The sequence below is a fragment of the Neoarius graeffei genome, chromosome 8 (genome assembly GCF_027579695.1).
Source record: "Neoarius graeffei isolate fNeoGra1 chromosome 8, fNeoGra1.pri, whole genome shotgun sequence".
NCBI classification, from domain to species: Eukaryota; Metazoa; Chordata; class Actinopteri; order Siluriformes; family Ariidae; genus Neoarius; species Neoarius graeffei.
The window spans coordinates 22947551-22973341 of record NC_083576.1 but is presented as its reverse complement, the minus strand read 5'-3'; the positions used below and the strand labels follow the sequence as shown (position 1 = coordinate 22973341).

General features: G+C 41.9%; 1 protein-coding gene across 2 annotated transcripts in view; it reads left to right on the top strand.

Annotated features, from left to right (window-relative positions):
* The first annotated feature begins 1603 nt into the window (after positions 1-1603).
* The window catches only part of immt (inner membrane protein, mitochondrial (mitofilin)), a 44161-nt gene continuing 19973 nt past the window's right edge, over positions 1604-25791 (top strand). Inside the window, exons 1-6 of one of the 2 annotated variants that reach the window (XM_060927436.1) lie at positions 1604-1789; positions 5814-5887; positions 7125-7317; positions 7440-7611; positions 11873-11998; positions 12293-12406. In XM_060927436.1, the coding sequence (XP_060783419.1) occupies positions 1748-1789; positions 5814-5887; positions 7125-7317; positions 7440-7611; positions 11873-11998; positions 12293-12406 (721 nt within the window). In that variant the 5' untranslated portion in view covers positions 1604-1747. The remainder of the gene's footprint in view (positions 1790-5813; positions 5888-7124; positions 7318-7439; positions 7612-11872; positions 11999-12292; positions 12407-25791) is intronic. The other variant, XM_060927437.1, reaches the window with a different exon arrangement.

Below are 25791 nucleotides of genomic sequence, written 5' to 3'. Positions count from 1 at the left end.
TGGCAGTTTCCGTGAGGAGACTGGTGATTGGTGAAAGCGGCCGGATATTTTCTTTGATTGACAGCTCATTTCAAATATAGACAGGCAGCGGTGAATCTCAGTTCAGATCCATGCGGAATCGGAAGTGCTGTGGTGTATTGTAAGAGATCAGCTTACATTTCGATTTCATTCATTACATACGGTTTCTACCAGCTTTTTTAGTTTGTATATATTTTCATTGTAAATAAAGTGTAAATATAGTGTTGTCAAGTTTGCTATCTTAGTTCCAGAAATGTCGTTTATTTGAGTGACTGAACTTGAGGGGGCTAGTCAGCTAACGAGAAAGCTGCACACGGATGCCAAGCATTGCTGATTTAATTTTGGCGAAGCCATTTGCCAGTCTTCCTTTCGAGGAAAAAATTAAAATTAAAGAGCAGGGTAGACCAACGCCTCAAATTGACTTGGTGAAAAAGGTAGGGAATAATACTCGTTCCTTTCAGCTCTCCTGGTACGAGAAAGTGAATTGGCTAACAGCAAGTGACCCACATCAACAACAGTAAATAGGCTACTTTAGTAATATGTCATGGATGGGCCAAAAATATAGAATCTATTTAAAATGTTTATGCTGAGTATATTATATTGGAATATATATTTTTCTGGATATGAATTAAACACAGCTACAATTTGGAAAACATTTTTAAACAAAAACACAGCCGAGAACATTTCACACTACAGACCTGGATTAAAAGTGAAGGGTTATCATCTCATCTCATTATCTCTAGCCGCTTTATCCTTCTACAGGGTCGCAGGCAAGCTGGAGCCTATCCCAGCTGACTACGGGCGAAAGGCGGGGTACACCCTGGACAAGTCGCCAGGTCATCACAGGGCTGACACACAGACAACCATTCACTTTAGAGTCACCAGTTAACCTAACCTGCATGTCTTTGGGGGAAACCGGAGCAAACCCACGCGGACAACATGCAAACTCCGCACAGAAAGGCCCTTGCCAGCCCCGGGGCTCGAACCCAGGACCTTCTTGCTGTGAGGCAACAGCGCTAACCACTACACCACCGTGCCACCCAAAGAGTTATCAAAATTGTCAATAAAACATTTCTCAGTCAAAATAAGTAACATATAGGGAAAGTGTCATTGAATGAAATGTGTGGCACCCAGCTCTATGTTTGGCTCCCCAAGGTCAGTGCTTGTGCCTATTCCAGAACACTCTGCTGTTACTGCTGAGGTTCCTGACAAAGAGCTGCTTTCAATAATGATCAATTTTTAAACAACATGCCACAATTTTAAAATATAAAATGTTAAAATATACCCCCCCCCAACACCACCATCATGTATATTGGACAGTAGGCTAATGGGCCAAAAGAACCTGTTATTTCACAGTTTGTGATCCTGCCAACAATCAGCCAGATCAGAGGCAAGAGTATGGGCAAAATTGATGTGTTTTTTCTTTTAAAATCTGGAAATATCGTAACCGACCAGCCTCCCCTGTTTGAAAGACTACCAGCCGCCACTGTAGACGCACATAGTGGCTCACCGAGACATTTATCCACACTTTCACGGTTTCCTCAGTGACGTGACTGAAATTTTCGTTAGTGCGCATGCGCAGGATGTCTGTCACTCAGCGGAACGGGCGTAAGCTACAGTGAGTGTGGGGTAAAATTACTACCGAGCTGTGAGCGCTTTTATAATGTTTTGCTGAGCTGAGTCGTAAATCTATCTCTTCAAACTAAGACGCAAAGGAGGAACAGCTACGATGCTGCGTGTCTGTTGGAAAGGTGCAAACACAGCAGCACGGGTAAGCTTTCCATACAACTACTAGCTAGCCGAACAGCTAACTTGCTAGTTTTGACGGGAACGGTCATTCAGTGACCCACAGCAACAGGCCTGCGCCTGTGCTCTAAGTGTCCTTGAGCGGATGTTTTCATTATTTTGTGCGTCCAAATTGCGTTCTTTCGGGTTTAACAGTACATATGCGTTATCTTTGAATGACTAAAAATGCATTCTTTATCATAGCTAAAGATGTAGCTGCTAGCCGGTACATATATTTTTTTTTTTTTTGCAGTGAAACGCAAATTTACGTAAACAGCGTAAACTGAAGTACGAAGGCGGGGCTTCTGATGTTGACTGACAGTTTAGCAAACGAATCAAATGAAGGATTGAGGCGTGGCATAAAAATCCAGCCAATCGAAAACTCGTGTTGTACATGGACGTAGATGTGGGCATTCAAAGTGTGATTCATGGTTTCCACCATTCTTTTCATGTGAGTCTGTATTCACTGGGCTGCTCGTGAAGAACTTGGTGATCTATTTGAAAGTTGTTGGTGTTTTTTTTTTTTTTCTGTCAAGATTCACTGGTATCTAAATGTGTTGGAATAGTAAGGTATATGCAGTCTTTAACAGTATTCATTAATAGTTTGAGGACTTGACCTTGCAAGTATCCCCCCCCCCCCGCTTGAGATAAGTGAACAGTTTGGTGCCATTATTATCCCTCTGTAAAAGATCCTGAAGTTCAGCAAATAATCCAGGAGTTTGGTGCTAAATACTACGTTCACACTGCAGGCTGAAGTGACTCAAATCCGATTTTTTCGCCCATATGTGACCTGTATCCGATCTTTTATTGACAATATGAACGACACAGATCCGATTTTTTCAAATCCGACCCAGGCCGTTTGGATATGTGGTCCTAATTCCGATTCCTATCCGATCTTTTCATATGCGACTTCAGTCTGAACCGCCAGGTCGCATTCATCCGACTTACACGTCGTCAACAAGCCACAAACGTCACTATTCTGCGCTGAAGTAGGCGGCGGGTCTCTCAAAAAAAGTTACAACAACATGGCTTTGATGTTCCTTTGAACGGAGGTTGCAGTCACTACCCCGCAGAACGCCTGAGCCAAAACCCTTGCCCTCTTCCTTCTCAACCTCCTCCTTAACATCAGGCTATTGTGCATGTTCTGGCTCCGTCGCAACAACAACTGCATCATCGCCAGGTACTCCATGCTGGCTACTGTCATACACAGGAAACTTTAGGTTACTTCCGTAAACACTGGCCATGCTCACTGCGTTTGACGTCGTCGTATCCTGCAATGCGCATGCGGAACACTTTTAGGTCGCTTTTCGTTCATACTGAGGATCACATACAAGTCGCATATATTTGTTAATGTGAAGGACCTCACAAAAAAACCGGAATTGAGCATTAAGCCTTGCAGTGTGAACGTAGTGTTAGTGTCTTATCTCATCTCATTATCTCTAGCCGCTTTATCCTTCTACAGGGTCGCAGGCAAGCTGGAGCCTATCCCAGCTGACTACGGGCGAAAGGCGGGGTACACCCTGGACAAGTCGCCAGGTCATCACAGGGCTGACACATAGACACATTCACACTCACATTCACACCTACGGTCAATTTAGAGTCACCAGTTAACCTAACCTGCATGTCTTTGGACTGTGGGGGAAACCGGAGCACCCGGAGGAAACCCACGCGGACACGGGGAGAACATGCAAACTCCACACAGAAAGGCCCTCGCAGGCCACAGGGCTCGAACCCGGACCTTCTTGCTGTGAGGCGACAGCGCTAACCACTATACCACCGTGCCGCCCCTGCTTTAGTGTAAGAAGCCTTATCAATTTGATTTCTGTTGCAGCTTTACAAAATCAAATTCTTAACGGCATTTCAGTGAGGATTATTTTAGACAGGAAGCACCTGTCTAACACACAACTGTTTTTTTTTTTTTGTTTGTTTGTTTGTTTTCTTTTGTCACAACATCTCTGAGTCCTTAGTTTTAAAAAAAAAAGTGGTTTGTTGTAGGTGCTTACACTCAATACTGCAAAGGCCACTATTGCCAAATCTTACAAAATTCAATAATTCATAAATTTGAGCATTTAGTGAACATGCATATGAAGCGTTAAAATTGTTTACTTTTTTTTAAAGAAATAATCTGCCTTACCATTTTTGGTTTTATACAAACTGTTGAGAAAATGTTTGTCAAAATAACTCTCCGTAATAAAACACTACAATTTCAGATCTAACTGTTATTATTCTAAACCAAAGGAAATCTAGAAATTGAAAGTCTGACCCAAAAGAAATGACTCACGAGAATTCATCATACAACCCCGATTCCAAAAAAGTTGGGACAAAGTACAAATTATAAATAAAAACGGAATGCAATAATTTACAAATCTCAAAAACTGATATTGTATTCACAATAGAACATAGACAACATATCAAATGTCGAAAGTGAGACATTTTGAAATTTTTTAATGCCAAATATTGGCTCATTTGAAATTTCATGACAGCAACACATCTCAAAAAAGTTGGGACAGGGGCAATAAGAGGCTGGAAAAGTTAAAGGTACAAAAAAGAAACAGCTGGAGGACCAAATTGCAACTCATTAGGTCAATTAGCAATGGGTCATTAACATGACTGGGTATAAAAAGAGCATCTTGGAGTGGCATCGGCTCTCAGAAGTAAAGATGGGAAGAGGATCACCAATCCCCCTAATTCTGCGCCGACAAATAGTGGAGCAATATCAGAAAGGAGTTCAACAGTGTAAAATTGCAAAGAGTTTGAACATATCATCTACAGTGCATAATATCATCAAAAGATTCAGAGAATGTGGAAGAATCTCTGTGCGTAAGGGTCAAGGCCGGAAAACCATACTGGGTGCCCGTGATCTTCGGGCCCTTAGACGGCACTGCATCACATACAGGCATGCTTCTGTATTGGAAATCACAAAATGGGCTCAGGAATATTTCCAGAGAACATTATCTGTGAACACAATTCACCGTGCCATCCGCCGTTGCCAGCTAAAACTCTATGTTTCAAAGAAGAAGCCGTATCTAAACATGATCCAGAAGCGCAGACGTCTTCTCTGGGCCAAGGCTCATTTAAAATGGACTGTGGCAAAGTGGAAAACTGTTCTGTGGTCAGACGAATCAAAATTTGAAGTTCTTTATGGAAATCAGGGACGCCGTGTCATTCGGACTAAAGAGGAGAAGGACGACCCAAGTTGTTATCAGCGCTCAGTTCAGAAGCCTGCATCTCTGATGGTATGGGGTTGCATTAGTGCGTGTGGCATGGGCAGCTTACACATCTGGAAAGACACCATCAATGCTGAAAGGTATATCCAGGTTCTAGAGCAACATATGCTCCCATCCAGACGACGTCTCTTTCAGGGAAGACCTTGCATTTTCCAACATGACAATGCCAAACCACATACTGCATCAATTACAGCATCATGGCTGCGTAGAAGAAGGGTCCGGGTACTGAACTGGCCAGCCTGCAGTCCAGATCTTTCACCCATAGAAAACATTTGGCGCGTCATAAAACAGAAGATACGACAAAAAAGACCTAAGACAGTTGAGCAACTAGAATCCTACATTAGACAAGAATGGGTTAACATTCCTATCCCTAAACTTGAGCAACTTGTCTCCTCAGTCCCCAGACGTTTACAGACTGTTGTAAAGAGAAAAGGGGATGTCTCACAGTGGTAAACATGGCCTTGTCCCAACTTTTTTGAGATGTGTTGTTGTCATGAAATTTAAAATCACCTAATTTTTCTCTTTAAATGATGCATTTTCTCAGTTTAAACATTTGATATGTCATCTATGTTCTATTCTGAATAAAATATGGAATTTTGAAACTTCCACATCATTGCATTCCGTTTTTATTTACAATTTGTACTTTGTCCCAACTTTTTTGGAATCGGGGTTGTACTATATTATTTCATTAATGTTTGCATGCAAGATGGCATATCTCCGAGTGAGAGTTAATAGTTGTTAACTCGCATTCATATGTGATTTCTTTCTTTTTTTTGTCCTCAGAAATGCCTGTGTGAAAATGTGGCGTTCCACCCCCAGCAACATTGTCGTCACTATGCCTCAGCTGGAACCTCTGGGTAAAATTTATATTTAAAAAAATATTTATTTTCATAATCCAGCTAGACATCAGGTTCAAGTAGAATACTTCAAGTTGTGCTTTTTATTTACAAATAATGAACATTTAGGCCCACTTTACACGGGGACGGTATAAAACAAAAACGCAAAAGTCCGTTTTCGTTCTCACTTTTTTCCGCGTCTACACGACCGTTTTCAAGGAGGAAATCTGCGTCTATACGGTGACGCATAAATGTCTCCGCTATGTCTGCACGCATGCGCAACATCTTCCATCTTGTCTGATCTGCACATCTGCTCCGCTGTTCTGTCAAGTTATCCTACCAAGCCTACTACGCATGCGCGAAATCCAGGAGGGTAGGAAAATTCAACAGTAGTTTTGTCCCACCGATCAGCTGGGCTGATAGAAAATCGGTGAGAATTTCACGCATTTGCCGATTTTTATGTTTTGTGCGTATTGGTCGAGTCTTTGGCCGAGTCAAATAATTTGTAATGCCTTGTTTTGAATAATAAAACGGTCTGTATGAGAACTTGCTAGGATAACTTTACAGAACACCGGTCCGGCTGAGGTACTGTAGTGCTCGAGGGAGGAGCAGGAGCAAACCGAAACTCTTTTAATCTGCCTTTATTAAGTAACACTCACTCTTGTTTCGGTGAAGAAGAGAAAAGGCAGTGTCCATCTCAGCAAAATAAACCCGTTCGGCTGCTAGTTTTGTTTTCAGTCTCGGGTTTATGGTTTCACGAGCGGCTTGAATAGGCGGCGCGCGCATGCGTGTGTGTAACTTGGCGACACCAAACTGAGGAGCTCCAGCTGGGCGGGTGAGCAGGAAAACACATCTACTGCATTAAAACACAGAGCAGCTTGAAGGTCCGTTGGATCGATGTAATCAGACATGCTCTTACTTTTTTACTTACTTTCTTACTTCCCGGGCTGGCATGTGCAGTATATGACATATGTATGACGTAAACGCGTACCCGACGTGAGCAGATCCGAGCAGAGTTTTGCGTATTGGGTAGTTTAGACGGATATGCAACGGGGGCCGTTTTTAACTTATCCACTCTGGAAGGCGTTTTCAATTTTATCCGTTTTTCAGCCTCAGAAACGCCGTCCCCGTGTAAACGAAAGGCACTTCTGATAAAATATTTAGTCGTTTTTACCCGACAGCGTCCTCGTGTAAACGGGCCCTTAGCTGTTATGAGATTTACCCTTTTTTTTTAAATATAAATATTTGTGAACTGCAGGTCTGCTGCAGGTAAGATTGTGGCTGCCAGTGTTCTGACAGTTGGCGGAGGCCTTGGTGGTACAATTCTGTACGCCAAATGGGACCCCAAATTCAGAACGAACATTGAAAAGAGTGTACCATATTCTGATAAGCTGTTTGAGCTGATGCTTGGTCCCCCTCCACCGCCGTTTGTCCCTTTGCCAAAGAAACCGGTAAGAGTCAAAGCTACAGAACCAGAATATGTTGTCTGTTTCCTAGACCTTGTCCTTATCTGTGAACGTTTTATACATGGTAGAATCTCAGACGTCAAGGTTAAATTTGATATGTGTGTTAGGCAAAGGTTGAACCACTGCAGATATCGTCAGTGTCTGAAGCTTCAAAAGACTCAAAACAGCCAAAAGCAAAAGGCAAGGTTAAAGAAAAGCAGCCCGAGCCAGCGCCTGTGGAACCCACCCCTGCTCCTTCTGGAGAGGAGAGTCCAGCGCACTCATCACAGACCCTGGAGGGTGAGTGTTTTTGAATGTGTGTAAGAGAAGGGATCTGACTGGAGAAGTGTCAGGAAAAGTTCAGGAATCACTAGATAACTCCCTGTCTGATTTGTTTGGCAGTGCTCTGATTGAGACAAAGTGTAACACATTGCTCGCATGCATTTCATCTGCTGTCTTGTTCTGTTGTTGTTTACTGAATCAGTTTTTACAAATTTAGAATTTGTTGATTTTGTTTACTTGCAAATCAACTTAGGTTTCATTGGAATTCGGTTATTCAGTCTTGCATCTTTACACAAATGAGAAGACATATAATTTGACTGGAGTCTGAGAACACGGTGTATAGGAGAGGATGAATATACAAAAGTGGAATTTGGTTCACTTGAGGGAAATGTTTAATATGCATGCATTTTCTAACTTGGGTTTAATGGGGTGCAGCACCTTGCTATCACACTTCTCTTATTTTACCAGCGATATGTCTGTATCTGTGGGCGGCACGGTGGTGTAGTGGTTAGCGCTGTCGCCTCACAGCAAGAAGGTCCGGGTTCGAGCCCCGTGGCCGGCGAGGGCCTTTCTGTGCGGAGTTTGCATGTTCTCCCCGTGTCCGCGTGGGTTTCCTCCGGGTGCTCCGGTTTCCCCCACAGTCCAAAGACATGCAGGTTAGGTTAACTGGTGACTCTAAATTGACCGTAGGTGTGAATGGTTGTCTGTGTCTATGTGTCAGCCCTGTGATGACCTGGCGACTTGTCCAGGGTGTACCCCGCCTTTTGCCCGTAGTCAGCTGGGATAGGCTCCAGCTTGCCTGCGACCCTGTAGAAGGATAAAGCGGCTAGAGATAATGAGATGAGATGTCTGTATCTGTATGTAATGGTAAATGCTTAAGTATCAATTGGTAACAAAGATTAAGGCCTTAAAGGAGATACGCAGAACCTTTTATTTTTAAATAAATTTCTGAGTGGATAGTATCTCCATCCTTGACTCTTGTATGCTGCATAAATGGGAATTTAAAAATATATATTTTTGAGAGTTAAAATTGACCGCAAAGTTGGCATTCGAGCTGCCCCGCTGAGCCAGCCAGCCCTGAGTGCGTGACGTCACAGCGGTAACCAGTTTTAAAACCGAGGCCTTTTACAGCTATAGACCAAAGTCATATAAATAAAAAAATTATGGTGAAAGTAAGAAATATCGTTACCGATTTGCTCAACTCAGACTGATTTGACTTCATTGATTGTGGGTTGACTCTCATTAAAACAGGATGGGTGTTAACTTATGCAACATGCATGTACATGCATGCATTTTCACTGATAAAACGTAAAAGGTTAGTTAAATAATCAGATGAACTGAGACAATCATATTCTGAGGCAAATTAAATAATCTTATCCCGGTAACTTAAACACACAATACAAGTTACAGGTATTAATCGAACAACGTGTTGTTTTGTATCCAAATGAGAGTCGGAGCTTACCCGTCTGTGTTCTTGCTTCTTGAAGGCCGATCTTGTGGCCAATTGTTTTGAAACAATCTGACTTTCAGTTGTTCGTTCAGTTCTCCATTCTAGGGCTGTAACGATACACCCAACTCACGATTCGATTCGTATCGCGATTTTTGACCCACGATTCGATACGCCCACGATTTTTAAAAAAATGTTTTTTTAAAGTAGTAAATTTGACTTATTAACATTTACTTACTTACATTAACTATTTAATAACAAATAATTCAGACCACTGCAGAGAATGAGTAATATGTATGCAAAAATGAACAAATGTATATCCAAAGATTGTTTTATTTCTCAAAATAATACTGTTGAGCCGGAAGCTCTGTTTTTTTCGGTTCTGAAAAAGTCATTTTTCCAAATCGTGTAAATCCGTTAAGATTTTTTTTTTTGGGGGGGGGTGGCTCTCTCACTGTCTCACTCTCATAGGGCCAATGATTTTCTGTGATCGCGGAAAACAGATGGAAATTACGGAATTTTTATGGTGAAACATTGCTCGCGTGTCAAAATGTAACTGCCGCAGAAGGCTTCCGCCCAAGCAGATGCCTTCAGTGTTGCCAGATATTGCTAACGTTTTCCACCCCAAAATATATTCAAAACCAGCCAAAAAGCACCTAAATCTGCCCAATCTGGCAACACTGCATGCCTTTCCGGTCAAGTGATTGTGATTGGCTTGTGGCACACCTAGCCAGCCAATGAGCTGCTTGTTTACAGATTCGCTCCCCGCGTCGCAACCAGAATAGCGACTGCTTAAAAGAAATGAATGCTCTGCCAGTGGCGAGTGTGGACGTTGCGTGACTCGCAGAAGATTGTTGCAGGTCGGCGAAAAAACGACTTACTAATAGATATAAAAAAATAAAAGTAATTTAAGTAAGTTTAAAATGTAATTTAAATAAAAAGTAAAGTATTCATAAATTGAAGTTTGGAAGCGCCTCTGTTTTTGGGCTGAGGAGAAGTTTGAAAGGGTGTACCGCGATTCTGCCTTGTCTCGCGATACGGATTGTGGCTCTGCGTATCGCGATTTCGATACGCATATCGTTACAGCCCTACTCCATTCATTTGCTTCTTCCATGTAAGGGCGAGACGGCAGCAATATCCAGTGGAGAAATCAGACTGCTGCACCACTCATTCTCCATTTTCTCCATACCGAGTACTCCGCCATTACTGCTCGGCTTAGGCAATTACTAAAACCCGGGATGGGACAGGACGTCACCGGTTTTAGCAACAACCGTGGGGAGGTCACTGCCCGAGTGATATGTCGTCACATCCCGTTCCGTCCTGGCTTTTACCAACAACCTTCGGCTCACACTCCAGGAGAACTGGTGCAACCTATACGTTCCTTTTCTTGTAGTTTTCTTTTCCTTTAATTGTTGGTACTGCACCCTCTTTCAATACGGGCTTATAGCCAACGCTCCTCAACAGATCAGAGGTTTCGTACGAGTCTTCAGTAAAATGTGCAGAGCAGAGGAGAGACCACTTCGTAGGCGTCCAATGTGCCTGTAAACTAATTGCAAAACGCGTCCAAATCTTTGCAGTTTGAACATTCTTGGGCCGTGAATGCAATGTCAATCCACCTTCTGTCATGTTGCTCCACCAGCCAGAAACACCTCTATGTGGCATGGCAATAAATTAGCTCAAAATGGAGGCTCGGAGTTGCAGTCAGTTCTGTGTTTTAGCATAGCGGAAATGGCGATGAGACCGATAGACTTCCTGCTGTGACGTTGTGGACGTCAAGGTCGTTCACTCAGACCGCTACCTCTATGAATCACTTTAATTGTAAAAATTACTACTATATGAGTGATTCCACGCTTATGGGTACTGAAATGGGGACATGAACTTATTCACCTAAAACCATTTCTTTTTTTACCATCAAGTCACAAAACATGTAATCTTTAATGAATAATATGTTAAAAGATAACTTTAATTTTCTGAGATGTAATAAAAACATATTTATATGCCAAAGTCAAGCCTATGAGTTCCAAAATGATGTCTGTTACATTACTTGTGTTACGATTGTCCATCTCGCGTCTGTTACAAATTAATTACAATCTAGCTATATACCATGTTAATCTTATTGAAAGAATGTGTATGTTTATTCTACTACACATGTTTATTAATTATATTTGCTAAAACATCACCTTCCTATGTTTCAAAAAGTAATTCTACATTGTTAAAATTGAGAATATATATGTCCACAACACTTCTGTTACGTTCTGACTTTGGCATATAAATATGTTTTTCTTACATCTCAGAAAATTAAAGTTATCTTTTAACATATCATTCATTAAAGATTACATGTTTTGTGACCTGATGGTAAAAAAAAAAAAGAAATGGTTTTAGGTGAATTTTTAAAAATAAGTTCATGTCCCCATTTCAGTACCCATAAGCGTGGAATCACTCATATGAGATTTATTGTTAATGCTTAAAATTATTCCTGTGCCATTCTTGAGGTCTCAAAGCATTTATAAACAAAAGTGAGGCCATAGTTCTGCGTATATGCTTTAAGCACTTCTTGCTTTTGTACTGTGAAACTTGATTCCTCAAAGAAGCTCTTATTGTGGCCGATTTTCTGTTATTAGCTTGGGGCAACAGGGTCTCCAATTAAGGTGGGAACCGAAATGCAGACAGGTCTGACTTTTAGACTCCAACATCATCTAAAGTAACAGTAATTTAGACTCCACCATGCCTACAAACACATGCAGCGTTATCAGCTTGTGACTCAGCACTTTCCGTCATCGGTCACACGGCACGTTTGTGGCCACACTGATACGAGTTCTGCTGTTGTTACAGAAGCCTCAGCTGAGGCGGCCCATATTCTTTCAGCCATCAGTGAGGTGCAGTCTGTTCCCGCACCAGGCACCAGCCATGAGCCAGCCTCTATACCCCCTGCAACAACTCCCTCTCCGACCGAGCGAGGTTAGAGCGCGCCATCGATGCCTGCCATCTCCATATCGTTTGCGTTGTTACCTCTTAACTTTTTACTCATTGACTACTAATCCACAGTCGCATTTTTTTTTCTTTGCATGCATACTTTAAAAAAATAAATAAATCCCTAACTCCTCTGACTCACAGACTTCGTATTACTAATTCTCATAAGGCCTGAAATCATCTCCAGCCTCTTAAGCAGGATTTTAGCTTATGGGGTGTTGTATGTGTAGAGTAAGATAAAGGATTTGTGTTCATGTGGGTGTGATCTGCATGTGCTTTTAGCTGAAGAATGTCACGAGTGTGCTCACCACGAACCAACACCCAAAGAGCGGCCCATGGAGGAAGTGGCTGCCCGCTTGGCTCAGCAGGACCAGGCAGAACGGGACGCTTTGGCCGGTAGGTGCACTTCTCTGACGTGCACACCTGTTTCACATGTATACCTAATGCCTATAATATACGCATAAATAAAACGGAGTTAACTGTGGCCAATATAGTAAGGCGTTTTAACCTTTATTGGCCAGTGGCCCCATTTAAAGGACCCAAAATTCTCATTACTTTCAAATCCATTATCATTATTAATATTTTAGCATAAAAACTGTTAGGTGCACATAGCATTTAAAGATGTGATGATACTAGGGCTGTGCGATATATCGAATATACTCGATATATCGCCGAAAATTCTGTGTGCGATACATAAAATTATTATATCGTAACTATCGAGTATTTTATGGTCATCTTCCGACTTGCGTTCGTTTCGTGTTTGTTGCGTTTGTTTAAAACATTTCCCGGTGGTTTTCTCTCTGTCCCTCAGGCAGTAACGTGAGAGGCTGCCTAAGGGTAAAGAAAACAATAACGTCACTCACTCGCCAACCAATCCCGGGCGACATCTCGGTGCTGAAAAGAACTTCCGGGAAGATTTTCTAGTTTCAGTTGTGTTGCCAGATTGGGCGGTTTTAAGTGCGTTTTGGCGGGTTTTGAACATATTTTGGGCTGGAAAACGTCAGCAGTATCTGGCAACACTGCTTTACAGCGCTGACTCAGTTCGTGCAATCGCTGGTGTTGCATAGGCTACTGTGTAAGCTCTGTCAATTTCAGCGACAAATTAAAAATGGAAGCGGACGAATTGGTTCCTAAATGAACTAGTAAGGGGTCAGTCATCTGGCATTTTTTGGATATCGCAAGGAGGACGTGGAACAGCAAATGCCAATTTGTCAAGTGTGCAAAAAAACCTGTCATCACGAAAGGCAGCAGCCGGAATTATACACATCTGAGAGGCAGAGCCAGAAAACATTCAGTTCAAAAGTGTGCAAAGAGAAAAATGATGTTTTGCAGATCTCTCTCTTCTCTCCCTCAATCTCTCTCTCTATTGTGAATGTTCCAGTGGTTCTCAGTAGTCAGGTTAATAGCTTGGAGATCTATTTTTTAAAATAATTTAATGAAAGAGCACTTTTCTTATTTAGGCTAAATGTCTCTCAGTGTTGAGCTTGCACTTTATTGGTTTGAGCTCTGAGCAGCTCTGTATTGTATTGCCCCTTTGTTGCAATTTTCAAGATTGTTTTTGCAGTTTGTGCCACATCTTCGTTGAATAAAAATAGTCTTATTTCAATTCAATTGTGATTAATCACTAGCATGACAATTTAAAATGTGTTGTTGAAAACCACCTGTAAAGTTAACCAAGAATGTTATTTAATCTGCAGGGATTGTAGTGAAAACAGTAAAGAGTAAAAGTTAGATTTCATGGGGTCCTTTAGAGGAGATTTAAATATATCGAGATATATATCGTATATCGTGAAATGGAGAAAATGTATCGGGATATTCATTTTTTTTTTCCCATATCGCACAGCCCTAGATGATACCATGTGGGGTCTTTGTTTGAACATTTTAACATGTTTTATCAAAGTCAGGTGAAAGCAAGCATCTAATCTCTGCTGTTCTATTCAGCCTAGATCGCTACTTTTGATTTGGATGCACATAAGCGCACTGAACCCTGTGAACCATAAACAAATGCTAGCAACTGGTACCAAAAGTATAATTATTTAGTTCATTTATTTATTGCATTTCATATACAGTGGTGCTTGAAAGTTTGTGAACCCTTTAGAATTTTCTATATTTCTGCATAAATATGACCTAAAACAACATCAGCTTTTCATACAAGTCCTTAAAGTAGATAAAGAGAACCCAGTTAAACAAATGAGACAAAAATATTATACTTGGTCATTTATTTATTGAGGAAAATGATCCAATATTACATACATGAGTGGCAAAAGTAAGTGAACCTTTGCTTTCAGTATCTGGTGTGACCCCCTTGTGCAGCAATAACTGCAACTAACCGTTTCCGGTAACTGTTGATCAGTCCTGCACACCGGCTTGGAGGGGTTTTAGCCCATTCCTCCATACAGAACAGCTTCAACTCTGGGATGTTGATGAATTTCCTCACATGAACTGCTCGCTTCAGGTCCTTCCACAACATTTCGATTGGATTAAGTTCAGGACTTTGACTTGGCCATTCCAAAACATTAACTTTTTATTCTTCTTTAACCATTCTTTGGTAGAACAGCTTGTGTGCTTAGGGTCATTGTGTTGCTGCATGACCCACCTTCTCTTGAGATTCAGTTCATGGACAGATATCCTGACATTTTCCTTTAGAATTTGCTGGTATAATTAATAATTCATTGTTCCATCAATGATGGCAAGCCGTCCTGGCCCAGATGCAGCAAAACAGGCCCAAACCATGATACTACCACCACCATGTTTCACAGATGGGATAAGGTTCTTATGCTGGAATGCAGTGTTTTCCTTTCTCCAAACATAACGCTTCTCATTTAAACCAAAAAGTTCTATTTTGGTCTCATCCGTCCACAAAACATTTTTCCAATAGCCTTCTGGCTTGTCCACGTGATCTTTAGCAAACTGCAGACGAGCAGCAATGTTCTTTTTGGAGAGCAGTAGCTTTCTCCTTGCAACCCTGCCATGCACGCCATTGTTGTTCAGTGTTCTTCTGATAGTGGACTTGTGAATATTAACATTAGCCAATGGGAGAGGCCTTCAGTTGCTTAGAAGTTACCCTGGGGTCCTTTGTGATCTCGCCGACTATTACACGGCTTGCTCTTGGAGTGATCTTGGTTGGTCGACCACTCCTGGGGAGGGTAACAATGGTCTTGAATTTCCTCCATTTGGACACAATCTGTCTGACTGTGGATTGGTGGAGTCCAAACTCTTTAGAGATGGTTTTGTAACCTTTTCCAGCCTAATGAGCATCAACAACACTTTTTTTGAGGACCTCAAAAATCTCCTTTGTTCGTGCCATGATGCACTTCCACAAACATGCGTTGTGAAGATCAGACTTTGATAGATCCCTGTTCTTTAAATAAAACAGGGTGCCCACTCACACCTGATTGTCATCCCATTGATTGAAAACACCTGACTCTAATTTCACCTTCAAATTAACTGCTAATCCTAGAGGTTCACATACTTTTGCCACTCATGGATATGTAATATGGGATCATTTTCCTCAATAAATAAATGACCAAGTATAATATTTTTGTCTCATTTGTTTAACTGGGTTCTCTTTATCTACTTTTAGGACTTGTGTGAAAATCTGATGATGTTTTAGGTCATATTTATGCAGAAATATAGAAAATTCTAAAGGGTTCACAAACTTTCAAGCACCACTGTATGAGTGTAAAGCTTATCTTGCTCCACAGCCCATGCACGCAGGAATGTGAAGCTTTCATTTGTGTATTTTTTGCAGTGGTTGAGTAAATCTAATATGGAACTATCGATAAATATTATAAGCAAGTATGTAATGATTCACCCAATTCACAAGTCGAGTCATGATACTGGGTTCATGATTCAATTTTCGAACAATATTTCTGAAAAAATATTCAATGAAAAATTTTGCATTTTTTTGGTAAATTATTTTCTTATTCTTTATCAACTTAAATATTCTCTTTGTTAACTTAAGACAAACCTTTTTAATTCATTTTCGTACTAACCAGCAATAATTATTTTCCCAGATTTGTAAAGGTTGGACTGAAGTGTGTGTGTGTGTGTGTTATTTAGCAGCTGGGAGGTCTGTATGGTGAAATACCGTGACCGAGGTCTTGAAAGTACTGACCAAGGTCATGGTATTTCACTATATGGACCAGGGGCGATTTCTCAGAGACAACAAGGGAAGCCGAGCTTCCCCTAAAATTCTCTCCCCAAACTGCGGCGTCTACGACGTTGAATTCTCATTAAAACAATAACTTGCATAACATAATATATGCCCAAGATTGTATTTATGTTCATAACTATCCTGTAACTTATCTGAGTGATGTCTGACGAACTTGCAGTTCGCTACGAGAATCACCTTTACTGCCAGGCTGTAACCTTTCTTATTTCAATGGGCTCTATGAACTGGCAGCAGTGTTGCTAGATTGGGTGGTTTTAAGTGCATTTTGGCGGGTTTTGAACATATTTTGGGATGGAAAACGTCAGCAGTATCTGGCAACACTGACTGGCAGCCGGGTATCCGTTGCAGTCTACGAGACGGCTCTGAACAGCCAATTTCGGCTAGTTGTTATTGGTTAAAATCAACAAAATCGTCACTTCCAGGGAAGCCGGGCTTCTCTGGGACTAAACGAGACAGTGGGAGGGACAAGAAGCCGGGCTGATAAAGGATTATTGGAGGTAGTGTTTGAAAGACATGAGGAGGGCGGTACTTCGGCGAGGAACACGGAAGTATGATCAGTCAGTCCCTAGCGGATGTCGAGAAAATGCAGTCGTGTGCCAAAGTGCTGTCCGAATTTCTTTTCATATAAACGGTTCTTCTCATTGATGTCTCTGTACATTACTCTGTAAATAAATGTAAATATTACTCGTTGTGCTCTGTTAACTTTCATCCATTCTATCAGTTTGATCATTCGTGAATTCACTCGTTTATTTCATTTGTAGTTCAATCTGGTTGTAGGCTAGCTTGAGCCTTATTGGGATCTGCAGTGCTAGCTGCTAACAGAAATTGGTAAAGTCTCTCGAAAGCACAACCAGCTGGTATGACAGAGTCACAGACCATTTTCTGGAAAAGGAGCGGAGGGCAGAATTTGTGTATAAATAGTGTTCATGTTCATGAATCTGAAGTGTGTATATTGTTCAGTAATGTTAAGAGAATGGTGGGCTCTGTGTTATAGGTTATACCTGGGTATAATATTCAAGGTTCTGTGTGTTGCATAGCCTACCTGGTTATGAATTTCCAGACTGTGTTGCAGAAGATGTTCAAGGATGTGTTGCACAGCTGGGTGTTGTGTTAAAGACTCTGTGTTGCATATCAGGGTATGATGTTCAAGGCTCTTCGTTGAATAGCCAGTGGTTTTTGAATGTTTGATATTTTTGATTAAGGATATGAGGCACTAGCCTGGCAAGCCAGACTATAACATGAAATGTACAAGCAAAAATACTTTCTGCCACTAGGTAGGGTTGTCTAGTTCACTATGCTAATGGGGCACACCTTTCTATGCTTTGATATCCGGCCTACAGGTTTTACGATGAATACGTAAAATGGGCTTCCCCTGTTTTTAAAAACCAGCAGCCGCCACTGATACGGACCGACCTTAAGCTGGTAAATAATATATATATTTTTTTTCTTTACCAAATTCTAACAGAAAACGAGAGCCTTCGAAAGGGAAAGCCAAGCCGCCATTTTGAATCTTCATTCACGGCTGTAATGCAAATTGCTTTCTCCTCAGTATACAAGTGCACTTCCGTGACAGGGGGAAAAAAAAAACTACATTTTGCCGCCTATGTAGTCCCCTATTTATACAAAATTGAGTCATTCAGGATTCAGCCATGTTTTTGCTCGGCGTTAGCAAGTTACAGGTTTTTAGCTTTCTCCTGAAATGTTTTCTTTTATTTCTTCTTCCTCAGGGTAGTAAAACTCGCTTTCGCTGTGAACAGTCATTATTGCTATCCATGCTGTAAAATTAATGCTATTCTCCTGAGAAATGCTGGCAAAAATTTTATAAGATTTTTGATAATCTTATAAATAAATCTTATAAAAAAAAAAAGATAAATGTTGACAAAAATGTTACTATGTTTGTTGTTGTTGTGAACGAGCGAGTCGCCAGAGATCCGTAACCGGGGTCCTTAACTGCACTGCAAAAAAAATATCTTAGCAAGTGAAAATATCTTGAAAATAGTTGAAACGATCTAGCATTTCCTATTAGAAGAATACAAGACACCAATTCTGAGATTATTAAACCTAGTTCTAGATTGCAATTAACTTATTCCAAGATGTCTTGTCAAGTAAAAATATCTGTCCATGCAGCAACATATTTTCATTTGTATGAAGTAATTTTCTCCTCAAATTCAGTTTTCAATTTTTTGCAGTGTGGGGTCCGTACTGTAGGATACAGACCCACTCGCCAGCCAATCAGAGTGCAGGATTTGGACCGTGAAAAAAATAACAGCCTATTAACGAAAATATTTATTTTAATTAAAATAAAAAGTTAGTCAAGGGCGGCACGGTGGTGTAGTGGTTAGCGCTGTCACCTCACAGCGAGAAGGTCCGGGTTCGAGCCCCGTGGCCGGCGAGGGCCTTTCTGTGTGGAGTTTGCATGTTCTCCCCGTGTCCGCGTGGGTTTCCTCCGGGTGCTCCGGTTTCCCCCACAGTCCAAAGACATGCAGGTTAGGTTAACTGGTAGGTGTGAATGTGAGTGTGAATGGTTGTCTGTGTCTGTATCAGCCCTGTGATGACCTGGTGACTTGTCCAGGCTGTACCCCGCCTTTCGCCCGTAGTCAGCTGGGATAGGCTCCAGCTTGCCTGCGACCCTGTAGAACAGGATAAAGCGGCTAGAGATAATGAGATGAGATGAAAAAGTTAGTCACAAATATGCCTTTTCTCAAAGCTATACAGCCTTTCGATTTCATAAAAGCAGTGAAATTTAGTTCCCTCTGAAATTTGGTCATTGTGATGTATTTATTTCTGCAATATCTCAAAATATATATGAGGCCATTCTGTGGCTGCGAAGTTATTTAATTTGAGGGGATTCCCTAGCAAATGTGCATGAAATCGCTCGCTTCATGCAGTTAAGCAGACAGAGGGAGTCCGGTGTGCGCATGCACAGGTTTACCTGCTTCTTCTTTTCCTCCTTCTTTTGGGTTTTACGGTAGCTGGCATCCACAGTGTTGCATTACTGCTATCTACAGGTTTACCTTTGACCGTGCACTGACCGTTGCATCATTCTGTCGCTAAACAAACAGCTGATCACACCGAGGTGCTCGCTGAGCGGCGATATTTATTAGTTTGGTCCTGTGTTTCCTTTCCTTCGCAACATAACGTCATTTCTGAACATGATTTCCGTTACTGTAGTCGGTCTTTCACGTTTCATTCGCATCCTCCATTTTCCTTTCCTGTTTCAAATTTGTATCCCACAATGCCTTGCGTGAACGGGGAAAGCCCACCATGTGATGCATGGCGTAGTGTCTTGAATTGGGTCATGGTGAAGCAGGAAAAAATAGCGGAGAATTTAGGGCCGTGTGGCCCTAAATTTATTAACTGTTCTATTTTGTAAATAAATAATAAAATTGGAAGTTTGTGATTCGAATTCAGTAGCTTTCGGTCTACTAGACAAAAATAATTGGGTGTCGGGGAAAATTCTTTTTATGACCTACACTTGAAAAATCTGAAAGGCAGTCCAGCTTTTAGAAACATTTATGCTACCTCCAGTTTCTTCTTTTCTTTCTCTTTATCAGTCTGTAAAAGGAGATCTCTGGTTTCTTGTTAAATCTGTTTTTAGTCAATCGCATAACAGCTCTTTGCCATTTTAGATCTGTTCTTTTGCGTTTTCATAGCATTAGAACTGCGTTACTTCCACCTAGGGTGACGCCACGTGTCTTGCTATTGTACATTCTTGCAGCCTCTGCTGTTTAAACAGCATAATTACAGCTAGGAGAAACTAACACAGCCTGATGATCATGATTCATTTTTATTTAATCGATTCAAATTGTCAAGCATGTTTCAGGATTTATTATAAACATGCATTACCACTGCAGCACACTGTGCTAAATTTAGTGCAGTGTGCTTTAAGTAGAGCCACATGACCTGCGCAGTAAAGCAATCTAAAATGGCTTCCAGCAGATGCACAGAGCACTCATCTGAAGTATACGAGTATGTACCCAGAAAGGGCTCGGATATCAACCTTTTTAAAGAGCTGCTATAAACATCTGGAGTGAGGTCACCAATTTAGATGCTGATTTATGAGGAGCGAAAATGCTGATACCAGATGATAATTTTTGTTAACATGGATCATGCAGACACACACCAAGTCTCATATCTCAGTTATTGCACAAAATCGAGTTGTACGTGAGCCGATAGCCGACGAGGCGCGTAGTTGGCTATAAGCCATGTACGAAGGTATTGCAGGGATGAGAATTTTCCGCCGATCGGCGGATTTCTGACTTTTTCAGACCAAAATGATCGTTTTTGAGCGTGCACGCGCAACATTAAGGTCTGCATCACGCATCTTAGAATGTGCGCGCGCGAGGGAGACTGTGTGCTTGTTCATGTAGCGCATGCCAGACAAAGAGCATCCTGATTGGGTTACTCAGCAAAATAAGCCAATCAGCTTTCAGTGTGGGTGGGCTTTTATCTCTTTTCTTGAGGACCGGAGTTTTCAGCTGAGTCAGCGCAGCCTACAGGCAGAGAGAGCACGCGCGCGCCCCAAAAAACCAAAGCACAAAACCCACTTCAGCTCAGATTACATAAAAGAATCTCCGTGTCTAATAATAATCTCCCTGTCTAATAATAATCTCCCTGTCTAATAATAATCTCCCTGTCTAATAATAAAGAAAATAAATAAATAAAAAAAGCCAAAAATCATTAGCCCCTGGGCCCCGCCCCCCTGGGCCATGGGCCCCGCCCTGGTTTTTTCAGACTTTTTAAATATTTTTCATTCTCATCCTTGGTATTGTGTGCAATAATTTTCATGACATCTACATTCACTGGATTTTGAGAAACAGAGCTTTTTTTTTTGCAAATCTGATAAATCAAAGTTTATACAAAACGTCCGACAAAATAATTTCTGCAATTTGTAAAAATGCTGCTATAATTCTTGGGGGGGGGGAAAATGTTCTTGCCATCAAATACTTTTCATTCCATATTTTGTTTCTTTTGTATTATGGGGGGTTTGTTTTTGAGTAGTGTTTCTATTTCATCCTTGGTTGGTTCAGCAAATAAAATATCACGAATAATGCATGTTTGTGTCCATGTTATGGCTTTGAAACGTTGGTGGTTAAAAAGCCCACCACTTGTATGAAATTCAGACTTAACACCCTTATCAAAGTCTTTGAATACAATTGGTTAATGGATCTGAATTGAGCTGCAGACCACCCACACAGATGAATTGTTTGAAGTGGTGAAGGACCAGCCACAGTTTTTGGAAAAGCTGATGGCAGAGAATTGATGCAACGTGTGCCACGAAAAATCTAAACAACTCCCCTCAGGGCAAATCCCCCTGCGCCATAACCCAGTCAGGGAGGCTCAGGTGTGCTATCATTTGCCCAAGGCGAACACCTAGGCTAGTGGAAGGAAGGAGGCACCTTACAGTTCCATTCTAGACCAGCTCCAAGTGAAGTCTAGCCACTGCCCAATTTATATAATATATATGTGGAACATTTTTAAAATTTTGTAATTGTATGAAAAATTTAGTTTTATTGGTGAAGAGGTATGTGTGTTACGCTTTAATATTAGCGTTTTTTGCTGATATGGTTTAGATCATGATTGGTACCGTATATCCCATACCACATGTCAGTGTTGTCGTCGAGTCATTAAACCCCGAGTCCAGTCTCAAGTCCCCAGTGTTCAAGTCCGAATCGTTAAAAAAACATTTCGAGTCGAGTCCACTATTGATCTGAGTTGAGTTCAAGAACAAGACTCCAATCGCACCATTTGACGGTGGCGGTTTTAGCGCCATTAATATTAGTTTGTTCCTGAACACAACGTATGAACAGTTGAATGTGCGTTCTCTTTGTCAGGGAGCGTGAACTATTCTGTCAGAGATGGTTGAGAGATGGCTATAAGTCCAGAAGGTGTGTGTTTATTTATTAATATTAGTGAAGACAGGTAAACAATCCAGAACGGCAGGCAAAATCGTAAAACGGTGAAACAGGCAAGAGTACACTAGGTAGAATCAAAGACAAGAAACAGGAACTCGGGGATCAGGAAATCAGATAAGGAAATAAGACTTGGTAATGTGTCAGCAATGCAACTCAATACTTCGCAAAGTAACTGTGTTTTCACAGTTTTTATATAGGCACGCTGATTGCGCCTTAATCCTGTGCAGGTGCGAGCCGTTTACGGCAGGGGTTCCCAAACTTTTCCATGCCAAGGCCCCCCCAAACAGCATTAGCTTCTGGCCGGGGACCCCCCTTTGCAAACCCACAGACAATGCTACAAAATATGTAAAGAAACATCAACTTTTAGAATGTTTTCTCTTTTATTCAGTAGTCAATAATTGTTACGGGGCGGCACGGTGGTGTAGTGGTTAGCGCTGTCGCCTCACAGCAAGAAGGTCCTGGGTTCGAGCCCCGTGGCCGGCGAGGGCCTTTCTGTGTGGAGTTTGCATGTTCTCCCCATGTCCGCGTGGGTTTCCTCCGGGTGCTCCGGTTTCCCCCACAGTCCAAAGACATGCAGGTTAGGTTAACTGGTGACTCTAAATTGACCGTAGGTGTGAATGTGAGTGTGAATGGTTGTCTGTGTCTATGTGTCAGCCCTGTGATGACCTGGCGACTTGTCCAGGGTGTACCCCGCCTTTCGCCCGTAGTCAGCTGGGATAGGCTCCAGCTTGCCTGCGACCCTGTAGAAGGATAAAGCGGCTAGAGATAATGAGATGAGATGAGATAATTGTTACATTTGTTTAGCATAAGAATATTATTAACTAACATGTTTTCAACACATATTTTCGCATTGAACAATAAACTGTATAACCTCCTGCAGTACCTGATTCAACTCGTTATCCATCCTTTTTGCGACCAGTGCCTCGCGATGGAGCGTGCAGTGTGTGGCCAGTACATGCGGGGCCTTCCGCTTAATGAGAGCGGTCACTCCACTGATCTTCCCGGTCATTGCCGCGGCTCCGTCCGAACACACCCCCACACAACGGGTCCAGTCCAATCCGTTAGACTCGATGTAATCGTCCAAAACTTGAAAAATGTCTTTCCCAGTAGTTCTTCTTTCAAGTGCTTTACAAAATAGTATTTCCTCCGCAAATCTTTCCTGTGAAATAAATCTGATGTACACAAGCAGTTGGGCCTCATTGGATAAATCTGTGCTCTCATCCAGCTCACTCAACCCTGATCAGTCGCTTGGAAAGCAAGTTTGGTGTTAAGGGTGCTGCACTCGAATGGGTCCGCTCGTATCTCTCAGGGCGCACTCAGCGTGTATTTATTAAAGGCGCTGTCTCTGAGAAGTTTGATCTTCGCTATGGAGTACCGCAAGGGTCATGTCTTGGTCCTTTGCTGTTTTCTCTTTATACCTCCAAGTTATTTGACATTACCAAACAACATCTACCAAAGGTTGTCTGTTATGCTGACGACACACAGCTGTATGTGTCATTCCGCCCTGATGAGTCCTCTGGCTCTGGAAAAGCACTTGCTGCGATGTCTGACTGCATACGAGATCTTAGAGCTTGGATGATATGGGATAAACTGATGATCAATGACGGAAAGACGGAGGTATTACTTGTGGGCACTCGTCAACAGCTCAATAAAGTTGACATTGATGCTATCATGGTCGGCTCAAGTAGAGTAGCACCCAGTACATCAGTTAGAAACTTGGGTGCTTGGTTTGATTCTCAGCTGACTATGAATACTCATGTAAACAAAGTTTATAGTGCCACGTATTTCCATCTCTATAACATCAAGCGTATTCGAAAGTATCTGTCGCAAGATACAACAGAAAAACTTGTGCACGCTTTCTTTTCTAGTCGTATCGACTATTGCAATAGTCTGCTCTACGGTCTGCCGGCCAAGCAGCTGGACAAGTTACAGCGGGTACAGAACACTGCCGCGCGCGTAATATTTCACCTGCCTAAGTTCTGTCACATTACCCCTGTGCTTGTTCGGCTGCATTGGTTGCCCATTAAGTACCGAATCAATTTTAAGATTTGTTTAATCACATTCAAGGTTTTATATGGCCTGTCACCTAGTTATCTCTCCGACTTAATCTCGGTGAAGAAAACTAGATATCATTTAAGGTCTTTCGAAGCGCCAGTTGTAAACAGACCGCGGACAGCTAGGAAGACGCTAGGTGACAGGTCGTACGCAGCGGCAGCCCCCACACTGTGGAATGCACTTCCACAAGTAATCCGCCAGTCCCAGAATATAGACGATTTTAAGCGCCTTTTGAAGACTCATCTTTTCAGGGAAGCCTATAATTTATAACTCCTATAGAACTTTATTATTATTTTTGTTTTATTTTTTAGTTAAGCTATCTTAATTATAAATATATAAATAAGATTTTTATTATATAAGTTGCAATTTTAGTATTTTTTGTTTTATCATATAATTTTGGAAATTTTAGCTTGTAAAGCGCAATAGATCATTTGTATGTTATTTTGCGCTATAGAAATAAATTCATTCATTCATTATCTCTAGCCGCTTTATCCTTCTACAGGGTCGCAGGCAAGCTGGAGCCTATCCCAGCTGACTACGGGCGAAAGGCGGGGTACACCCTGGACAAGTCGCCAGGTCATCACAGGGCTGACACATAGACACACACTCACATTCACACCTACGGTCAATTTAGAGTCACCAGTTAACCTAACCTGCATGTCTTTGGACTGTGGGGGAAACCGGAGCACCCGGAGGAAACCCACGCGGACACGGGGAGAACATGCAAACTCCGCACAGAAAGGCCCTCGCCGGCCCCGGGGCTCGAACCCAGGACCTTCTTGCTGTGAGGCGACAGCGCTAACCACTACACCAGAAATAAATTAAATTACAACAATTACAACAACAGCTGAAGTGCGAAGTATTCGCTGGCTCTCACCTGCTCCAACAGCTGAGCAGATACGTCTTGAGCCATGTCACCAATCCGTCGGCTCACGGTGTTATCAGAGAGTGGGACAGCATTGATTTTTTTTTTTTTTTTTTGCAGCATCCTCACCAAGCAATTCTCGGACAATGTCTTTGGTGGCTGGTAAAATCAAATCTCCAATTGAGTGAGGTTTTTAGCACGAGCAATGTGGTACGAGGCTAAAAATGATGCCTTCAGGGCCCGCTCGGGGACAGTAGCTTGCTGGGTGAATGCAGCAGATTGCCTGACCAAATGCTCTTCTTTGCATCTCAAGAAATCTACTGTTTTTTTCAGCATCTGTTGGATGTTTTTGTACCAAGTGACGCTGAAGTTTCGAAGGTTTTAAGCACTCGTTTGACAGGGTCTCCAGACAGGGGACGCATTTCGGGCAATCATGGCCATTTTTCTGTATGGCTGTAAACAGTGATGGGAATAACGGCGTTAGAAATAAACGGCGTTACTAACGGCGTTACTTTTTTTAGTAACGAGTAATCTAACTAATTACTTTTTACATCGTTATAACGCCGTTCCCGTTACTTACAATAAAATACTATGCGTTACTTTATTAAAGCTGTTCTCATCTGGCACGCTGCTCGTTCAGCCTTTCTTTACTCTGCTTTCGTGTGGGGCGGGGAGACACGAGACAACGGCACAGTAAGCCAATCAGAGTAGATTTGGACAACATGCGTAGGTAGGCCACGCCTACTGCACGACTGCGCGCTCTTTCAATCAG